General features: G+C 35.4%; 2 protein-coding genes across 6 annotated transcripts in view; both read right to left on the reverse strand.

The window, feature by feature from the left end:
• Positions 1-3,498, reverse strand: part of LOC102596471 (uncharacterized) — a 9,543-nt gene extending 6,045 nt beyond the window's left edge. For all 5 annotated transcript variants that reach the window (XM_006357111.2, XM_015313301.1, XM_015313300.1 and 2 more), the window contains exon 1: positions 2,012-3,498. In XM_006357111.2, the coding sequence (XP_006357173.1) occupies positions 2,317-3,456 (1,140 nt within the window). In that variant the 5' untranslated portion in view covers positions 3,457-3,498 and the 3' untranslated portion in view covers positions 2,012-2,316. The remainder of the gene's footprint in view (positions 1-2,011) is intronic.
• A 1,528-nt stretch (positions 3,499-5,026) lies between these two features.
• Positions 5,027-7,748, reverse strand: LOC102597247 (E3 ubiquitin-protein ligase UHRF1-like). The gene is made up of 6 exons (XM_006357113.2): positions 7,344-7,748; positions 7,181-7,263; positions 6,486-6,619; positions 6,347-6,396; positions 6,184-6,258; positions 5,027-5,610 (listed from the first exon to the last, which is right to left on the reverse strand). The coding sequence occupies exons 1-6, from the start codon at positions 7,559-7,561 to the stop codon at positions 5,367-5,369; spliced, it is 804 nt and encodes a 267-aa protein (XP_006357175.1). The 5' UTR covers positions 7,562-7,748; the 3' UTR covers positions 5,027-5,366.
• Between the last annotated feature and the right edge of the window lie 2,478 nt (positions 7,749-10,226).

The raw sequence follows: 10,226 nt of genomic DNA on the forward strand, positions 1-10,226 counted from the left end.
TGGGAGAACTAAAATTTGGCAAAATTGATCAGATGGAACTTGTGTGTGATAATCAAGCGGCTCTTCATATCGCATCAAATCCAGTGTTTCATGAAAGGACTAAGCACATTGAGATTGACTGTCACTTTGTCAGAGAAAAGATACTCTCGGGAGATATTGTTACGAAATTTGTGAAGTCAAATGATCAACTTGCAGATATCTTCACCAAGTCCCTCACATGTCCTCGTATTAATTACATCTGTAACAAGCTAGGTACATATGATTTGTATGCACCAGCTTGAGGGGGAGTGTTAGAATAGAAATAAGTATTTCCTACTTAGAATAGGAATAGGAATAAGAATAGGAATCCTAGTTGGAAAAGGATTCCAATGTAGTGTCTATAAATAGGGTCTCAATGTAACTATTTAGATACACAATTCAATAATATTTTTCTCATATATTTCTCACATCAACATTGTGTACTTAAAATGAAATCTTTGGTCCATTTAATATGGTTCATGAATTTTCTTGATTATGATAGCATTCATTCTATAGCAACACAATTAATAAAAAGGAAATGCTTCATCACTTCAGAGAATTGGCATGGTTATCAATTTTAAACCAAAAAAGTGTCTTGTAATTCAGGTTATACTTGAAACAGGCAAGATTAGAAGAAAATACAATTCTCAGTAAAATACACAACGATGGCCTGAAGGTTCACATGCCTCAAAGCTAAGCATATAATGCTAAGAAGAGTGCAAGTTAAGCGATTTACTAAATTCAAAGTAAAAAAGTAAAGTGGTTATTTTACCGTGGGGTACATTTGTAAACAATTAGCCCAATTTGTTTCCTGAAGTTTGAGTCATAGGAGGGTTAAACAACTTACTCCTTAAGTCCAAATCCAAAGTCCAGCATTAGTTTTCCTAATTATACTTTCCAAAGTACTCTAAACTCCTCATACAAGAATAATCACCACAGATTTTTTTGATAAAGATCATCAGTGTTCTATTTATTGATTTTACAGTAGCAAACTAGCAATTGCACGCATCCAAGACATTTCAATAAGTCTCTCCGCCCACAGATGTACTAATTGATAGAAAGCAGAGATATGCATGTTAATACTACTGTCCTCAAAACCCAGTAACCATTCTTTGGGTAAATTATTTTCAAGTGGAAGCTTTATAGTAAGTTTTGGTTAGACAAGTTATAATATGGCATAAACTTTAAACTAAAAGCAGGCCTCAAATGATTTTATTACAAAATATTAGGTATAATACTTTCAGTAAGCACACTTGTATGAATTATTTTTCTTAAGGGATTATCATTACCTATTTGATTCTCCAGGTATGAGGTGATAAATCTAGCTAATATAGTTCCTGACAGTATGCCAATTCATTGGTCTTTGAGGCTACAGAATCAGCTCTCAAACTGATATGAAGTGCATTTTCAACAGTATTTATCTTTGAAATGGAACTATTATTGTTACTAGACAATACTAGTTAACTCCATCAAAATGATGCTGAGGAAAAGATAGGAACTTGAAGTCTTCTACACCATAAGCAAAACTTAAAGTTAACGATCCCAACAATTCTATATTCTGGGTACTCAAAACTCCAAGAGAAGACATGGACAAACTCAGCAAATAATAAAAGGGCAGCCCGATACACTAAGCATCCGCTATGCGCGGGGTTCGGGAAAGGGCTGGACCACAAAGATCTATTGTATGCACTCTTACCCTGCCTTTTTGCAAGAGGTTGTTTCTACAGTTTGAACCCATGACATGGAGGCAACTTTACCAATTACACTAAGGGCCCCCTTCCAATAAACTCAGCAAATCCACAGAAAAATAAACTTTATTAATCTTAGTATTTAAAAGGAAAAAGAAACATCATTGACCCAAAATTAGTAAAAGGACAGATAAATTCATCAATCAATTACACCTCATTCACAAATTTGTTCGAATCAGGTATAATGTTATACAAAGAAAAAAAAGGAACATATAGGAGGAGAAAATCAATAGATAGACACGTACAAATTTAGGAGCATGAAGACCAAATCTGGTGAGACGTGGGAAACTTGCAGCAGTCCGTATGCTTCGAATAGCTCTTTTTTCTAAAGAAGGTAATTTCAGCTCTACTCCAATTCATATATTATTAGCTAACATCCACTTGCACAATAGAATATCATTCGTATTGACTATACATCAAAACAACAATCAAACATCCCCAGCAAGTCAATGATACAGATATAATCTACTTTTTGTCAATGAAAAATGAAGGGTTTCAATAACAAACAGAGTCAAATGATAATGGGAAAAGCCTCTGTTGGGACATATGTTCAAAAGGGAAATCCTCTGTACAATTGTTTCTTGGAGGATTCTGCCAACCTTCTAACACGTTTAACTCCTGTATAGTACTCCATCAATTCATGAGCCACATCTTCTGGATGGCAATTTATAAAGGCCTTGATGAACCGCTTTTCTGTCATCCTCATTGCTCTTAACAATGAAGGACCTTTCACTCGAGGAACCAGACCCATATCATCTAGCTTTGCCCCTAATAAATACCTTGGCTTTATGGCAGTCTCCAAATTTAAGAACAGCAAACACGGGTTATCTTGAACCAAATTTGCAGAAAGCTTCATTGTACCCAATATATAAGTCATGTTTCTCTGAACCTTATCAACAGACAATGTTAACAAAAATGGAGACCTTCCAAAAAGCCTAAAGACTTCATCTTCAGTAAACCCATGTTTCTCCAAATTAGCCACCTTCTGACGGATAGTCTCGGACCGCGAAATAGCAAACAACGCAACCACATGTTTATACATTGTAGTGCCCTTTTCCACACCGGTTCTTTGAATATAATCCATCTTCTCATCATCCAAAGAGGTTCTTGGTATCAGAGTTGGTCGAGCTAAAAGCATGGAAACTAACTCACTTCTGCTAAGACCCAATTGTTCATAAAATGCAACAATTGGTTTAATCTGTTTATGGAAGTCATAAGTAAGCAAAGACGGATTTCGAACAATGGCCTTAAGAAGAATTTCTTTAGTACCAAACAAAGTCTGGAAAAACTCAAGGCGTTCTTCCAAGCAACGATTAATCCGACAATCAAGGAAACGAGGACGGCAATTAATAATCCTGGTGAGATCAGAGGATGGTAAACCTAACTCACTCAGTATTTTGAGCTTTGAGTCAAGGAGTTTGAGTTCCATTCTTTGCAAAGACGGGCGCCGCTGAAAAATCTTGGAAATGTCATCTTCAGTGCAACCCCATTGCTTAAACAAATCTGCTGAGTCTTTGGGAGTACTACTGAGTTCTTCTTCAGTTTGGTCTTCTGGGGATTTTTCAGGAGAAGGCAAGACAGCAGCTACAGTGAGGAATCTGAATGTGTTAGGGTTTAAGGGATTTAGAGTTTTAGAATTGAAAAACAAGAAACGAAATTGGGTAAAAACATTGAACCTCGCTGCTTTCATTATTAGGGCAAAATGAAATCTGTAAGAATTTTGGTCAGAATGGAGGAGACGATCATGTACGTTCGGTATGAATTGGGCCGGGTACCCGATGTAGTTCTTTTGGACAAAGTGCACAAACAGCCTATTTTTAAGCCCCTATTTCAGACATAGCCAAAAGTTCCTATATTATTACAAGTTTAACCGCTTTAAATAAACTTCAGTTGGGATGAGTCTGAAGTTCAGACATAGGCAGGTGTGTTTACAACAACAACGTATCCACTGAAATCTACAAAGGGTATGTGGAGGATAGAGTGTACACCACCCTTCCCACTACCTCGTGAAGGTAGAGAGGTTATTTTCGAAAGATCTTCGGCTCGAGTACAACAAATCCAAACAATATAGAAACATAGTAACTACATAGTGAATAACAAAGTAGTAGGATAATCGAAACACATCAACCAACTGACAATGTGAGATGTCTAAAGTAAGAACTACAATAATACAACTAGTACAAAGTAAAGCAGTGCAAAACATATATGCAAGGTGTGAATCACCTAAACACATGAATAAGTGCTATTAGGTACCAAAAAGGCTAGTAATAAGACAACTCTTAACTGCCTACTAACTTTCTACCCTTATCCACGACCTTTATACCTTCTTATCTAAGGCCATGTCTAAGATGCGTCAAATCATGTCTAATCACCTCTACTCAATACTTCTTTGGATAGGTAGGTGTGTTTACTTTTCAATACCAGCATGTATTTATTAAGCTTCTCATTTTTCCTAGGGATGTTATTGAATGTGTTGAAAACATGTTGGATCATTTTGTTCATAGGATGAAAACTCTCTCATATGAGAGTGAAAAAGAAAAAAATGACTCATAAGTTAGCAAGATATTTAATTGTGAGTTTACTCTTATTGTGATCTCACATGTTATTTTTGCTCAAGTAGTACTCTTTTACAGTTCTCCAGAAAAAATCATTTCTTTGAACATTATTTCCAGGGATTTGCTTTATTATATCATTGAACAACATTTTTGTAGTTATTTTTTCTTTCGCGGAAAGTTTAGTAAACACTTCTGCTGGATTGTTTTAAGTTTTGGGTTATCAATATGAATCTTATATTCCTAATTCTATCCTTTATCTATGTTTCTTTTATCCTTTAGTGAATATTAGCGTACAAAATGTTTTGTTCTTTAGGTGGATTATATTGAATACGTTATTGTAAAATGTTTTGTTCTTTTTAGGTGGTTAGGATCTGATTTCGTTTGTGCATAATGTAAGATGGAAAAGTCCGGCTAATATGTCCAATGTTCGTGCTGCAATATGATGAGAGGTTATTCCTCCTGGAACAAAAGGATCAAAACCTTCCACGCACCCAAATTTGCAGGTTGTACTTTTCCCGTTAGTCCATAAGAATCAGACACCCATATCCCGGGACCATACAAACCTGTTTCATGAAATGCACCATAACCAAAAGAATTCCCAAGATCTTTGGCGAACTCTCTGTGCATACAAAGTTCATTTTTCGTGGATGAATCTAATTTAAAAAGTTTAAAAAAGAAAGAAAAAGGACAGAGGATATTTTACATTATTTCTTTATGTATTGTCTTGCATATCACAGGTCCACTATAATTCTCGACGTTAATCCATAGTCGCAGCTAATGTCATTTGGGTTTTACTTATTAACACTCATTACCATAAGATGAGGAAAATATTTTGCAGCAGCTTAGAGTTTTTATTCACTTTTGACTCTGAAGTCACTTCTAGTAGGGAAGTTTAACTTATTGAAATTACTGGTCTCTGTAAAATATTTTTATGTTCCATGTCCTCTTAACACAAATGTTGTTAATGGCTGTTGATGACATGGCCCTCAAATTCGCTCTAGCTAGAGCAAGAGCATTCCTCTACTGCTCATCAGAGCGTCATGTCCTAAATGTCTCCTCGTGAATACTCCTCTCTCTGCAGTTGCAATGCCCAGGCAGCATCCTCATCCTGGCTTGGTGGTAATTCTATACTTGTCCTTAAACTAATGTCTCCGTTTCTTGCTGGATTTTGATGCTGACCTTCTTTACTATTTAAATCTCCAGCTTCTTGTCTTGATTCTACTTCTTTTGGAAATAGTAGTTGAATTGTATTCCAAAGGACTGTGTTCACAGTGCAAGATCTTCCATTGCTGCAAAAATCATGTGTTACGATCACACATCAATTCTAAAAAGTTCTGAAATTTCGCAAACCTACAACAACATACTCAGTGTGATCGCACAAGAAGGTTTTGGGGAGGGTAAGATGTATGCAAACCTTACCCTACCTTTGTCGGGGTAGAGAGGTTGTTCGGATAGACCCACCCTCAAAGTTTTGCAAACCTCACATAAATAATTAGAGGTGTCATCTCTCTGTACATGTAACCTTTTAGCTTATAAGGCTAATCATTATTTTCTTATCAAATAAAATCTACCCCTTCAGCTTTATAAAAGTATTCAGAAATGCTAATATTATACTCACTCTATTTCAATTTATTTGTCTGGTTTTGACTTGATACGGAATTTAAGAAGGTAAAGAAGATTTTGAATCTTATAGTCTTAACAAAAGGTTCGTAGAATATACCAAAATGTCCTTTAATGTTGTAGTCTTAAACATTCACATAGAAAATTAAAATTAAAGAGTTTCCAAAAAAAGAAAGAGGACATTCTTTTTGAAATGGGCTAAAAGGGAAAGTAAGACAAACAAATTGAAACGGAGGGAGTACCTGATAAGCTGTCTGCACTTGGGGCATCGCATCCCACATATGTCTGCAGCAGATTGCAAACACTTTCTACAGAAACTATTATAGACAAATAAGTCAGAACATATAATTGGAAATTTCTTCTGAGTATTGTCGTATGAATCTGAGTTAATGTGAATGCCAATACCTGTGTCCACAAGGAGTGGTACTCGGTTCAAAACATATCTCCAAACAAATCTGCAAATACAATTGAACAACTCGAAGATGAAACTGGAAATGTCAATAAAAAGGCATCAGGATCCAAGACTGGACACTAAAACTCTTACGGCACAAGAAAGTTCTTCACGAAGTGGATCCATGCACAGAATCGCTGAACCAGAAGAGAAAACACAAGAGTCCTGTTCTTCAACTCCTTCCTTGTCTCCTTTTCCAGTGAATTTTTGCTCTTTCATTTCAGTTTCTGCTCAAAAGTGAAATGGAATTATTTTACTACTTGTAGCTTTGTAAACATGTTGAGATTAAGATTCTCATTAAATATTGTCCCTGGCTTCTATTACAGAACCTTAAATGAAACTTTAGTATTAGAGAACCTAAAAGTTTGTCTCAAATGGTTGAGGCTGAGAATGGAACAGTTCCAAAATTGAACCAAATGAATATTAAGAATTCATACAAAAGCCTCGCCCTATCAATATAGTCCCAGTTATCCCAGCAAGCCACCAACTAATTTGGGGAAGCAAAGTAGTACTCCAATGTCTCAATGTATGTGACACACTTTCCTTTTTAATCTATTCCAAAGAGAATGTCCTCTTTTTACTTTTAATGAAATAATTTATACTACACGAATAATCAAGGAGTGTTTAACACCATAACTTTCAGGGGGCTTCTTTTTTTTCTTAAATTTTGTGCCAAATCAAAAGGTGTCCTGTAAATTGGAAATGGAGTGAAGTAGCAGATTACTGGTTGTACATATTGGCAAATCATAACACCAAAGAATTCAGATTTGACAAAAGATAAGGAGAACCTGATTTTGCAGTGTTATCATCATCAAGATCAACAACAGCAAGGCCTACGGAAGCAGGGCTCGTCTTCTGAGCCCTTCGTTTCCTATAAAGATCAAAACTTTGAGAATTTCCAATTACCCTCATAAAAGAATCGCATCAAGTTCAATTCTACAGCAAAATTACCTTCTGGAATTCGTAGGTGGAGTCACAAAATGCTGCAAACCAGTAAGTTTCTTTTGTTTATGCTGTCGATCAGGAGTTTCTTCCACACCAAAACTAGCTATCAGAAGTGCCTCTTCGTCCCAACCCGCCATTGCAGCCATTGATTTGAATCTTGGGCTGAACAACTCCTCGCGTTTTTCTCCATTAACAGGACTCTTCTTCAACTCTTCATTCACCATTCTGTATTGAGATTCCCCTGTTTCTTTGAGGAACCTAACTTTGATTGCTCAGATTTGTAAGTAAATATTTATTTCAAATGAATTTATTTTGAAGTGTATTTACAAAGCCAAATGTTTAGTGTGTTGGAGAAGCTTTTTCTTACTAGGAAAGTTGGCAACTGAAAGAGAAGTATTGGCATTTTGAAAGTCCTTTGTGAGGACAACTTCTTTTGGTTAGTTTCATCTTTCTTTAATTAGCTTTCAATTCCATCTTTCAAATGCAATGAATAACAGCAACAAAATAATACTCCCTCCGTCCACAATTGTTTGTCAGGGTAAGGTCATGCACACCTCTCTAGGAAAATTTAATACAAGGTGTAATTTGACTAATATAACTCTACTATATCAAGAATACCAAAAGTTCACATACACTATCATTAAGGGCAGAATTGGAAAAAAATGACTAATTATTTCTTGATTGTTTAAATTGACAATTAATCTTGGACATCTATTTTTAGTATATCTGCCAAACAATTGTGGACGGAGGGAGTACTCTCCTTTTTTTCTGGCCTCTCCGCCCCTCTCTCTTTTAAACTTCGGTTAATTACAAAATTTGACTTTGTTCTTTTTTATTTCGCCACTAATAACTTGCTTGTTGATACTCCATTTTTTCTAATAACTTGTTCATTTTTTCTTTTTTAGTTGTTCCTAATTACTTGTCTATTTTGACAAATCAGAAAAGGACAAAAAAAATTTTTATCACTTGTCTATTAATACTCCCTCCGTCCAATAATAGTTATTCACTATACTGTTTTGGGATGTCCAATAATATTTGAGCACTTTATGAAATTAATGGATAATTTTATAATTAGTTTCTAATTTACTCTTATCATTAATTATAGTTTTTTCTTTATTACATTTTTCTAAACATTGTATTTATTATATTTCAAAGGGTGATATAGTAAAAATACTCTTCTATTTATAGTTTCTTAAGAAGTGTGCAAAGTCAAAAGTAGACAACTATTGTTGGATATGAGTTGTATATATTGTTCTTCAACCATTGTGGATAGTAGAAAATATATTTTCTTTTTGTGAGAATAGGGAGGCACAAAAAATCTATCTTCTAATTCTTCCGTCTATACTTAGTTATGATGGGTTTTCTTTTTAATCTTTGTTACATTTTGGCTTCTAGTTTTACACTAGAAGAGCTTGTTGAATCTTGAGAATCTTTAAGAACAATGTTCAACACGTCTAATGAAGTATTTTTCGTAAGATTTTCGTCAGTTTTAGTCTTGCTGTATTTAATACATTTGACCTTAGATTATATAAAAAACAAATGAGTTGAGTCCTCAATACATGCAAATTATGACCTCCCTAACTAATTCGTAAGCTATCCAAACTAGAGTTCTCAAAGACTTGAGTAGTTATGTCGTGCCATGAAGTCATTTTCATGTTCAATTTTAGAAATTCAATACTTGCATAATCACGAACCAATCGTGTTATATGACAAAAAAGTTAGTCATAACACGCGACATTTTGCAAGATTGAGTACTTTATTTTCCAACTAAACATGGTTCGTGAGGGGTGGAGGGTTGTGGGGTTAGGGGTGAAGGCAGGGACGGAGCTAGGTGGGGGTTCGGACGAACAACTTTTCCGTAGACCTTGTATTTGTATTAGAAAATTAAGTAAATATATATGTATTAACTTGTGAACCGCTAACAAAACTGTTGACAACTCAATGCTTAAGGAAAGGGAAGAAAATTTAGAACCCTCAAACAGCTAATATTGGCTCCGCCCCTGAGTGAAGATGGAGTGATTGTAGATATATCAAGTGTTGCATCTTGCATGTGGAGGTAATAAGCAGAATTCTATGGCGAAGTCAGTGATGGGCTGCTTTCATTATTAGGGTAAAAACATTGAACTTAGTTGCTTTCATTATTAGGGCAAAGACAGAGCAAAATGGAATCTGTAAGAATTTTGGTCAGCATGGGGAGACGATGTACGTTCGGTATGAATTGGGCCGGGTACCCGATGTAGTTGTTTTGAACAAACTGCAAAACTAGCCTATGTCAAGCCCCTATTTCAAACATAGGCAAGGTTCCTATTTTCTTACAAGTTTAGCCGTTTTTAAATCAATAGACTCGAGTTCAACAAATCCAAGTACAAAGAAGAAGGAAACAATGTAGAAACATAGCAACTACACGGTGAACAACAAGTCGTGCGATAATCGAAGCACAGGAAACAACTGACAATGCGAGATATCTAAAGTAAGAACTACAATAATACGGCTAGTACAAAGCAAAGTTGTGCGGAACATATATGCAAGGTGTGAATCACCTAAACACATGAACAAGTGATATCAGGAACCAAAAGCCTTAGACAACATGCATAGGCTAGTAATAAGACCAATCTTAACTGCCTACTAACCTTCTACCTTTATTCGTGACCTGCTACCTTCTCATCTATGGTCCATGTCCTCAATAGGCTGAAGATGCGTTATATCATGTCTAATCACTCTCTCCAATACTTCTTTGGATAGGCAGTCGTATTTCCTTTTCAATACTAACATGTATTTATTAAGCTTTACTTTCTCATTTTTCCTATCGATGTAATTGAATGTGTTGAAAACATGTTGGATCCTTTTGTTCATAGGATGCCAACTCTCTCATATGAGAGTGAAAAAGGA

The sequence above is a fragment of the Solanum tuberosum genome, unplaced genomic scaffold, assembly GCF_000226075.1.
Source record: "Solanum tuberosum cultivar DM 1-3 516 R44 unplaced genomic scaffold, SolTub_3.0 scf00241, whole genome shotgun sequence".
Taxonomy (NCBI): domain Eukaryota; kingdom Viridiplantae; phylum Streptophyta; class Magnoliopsida; order Solanales; family Solanaceae; genus Solanum; species Solanum tuberosum.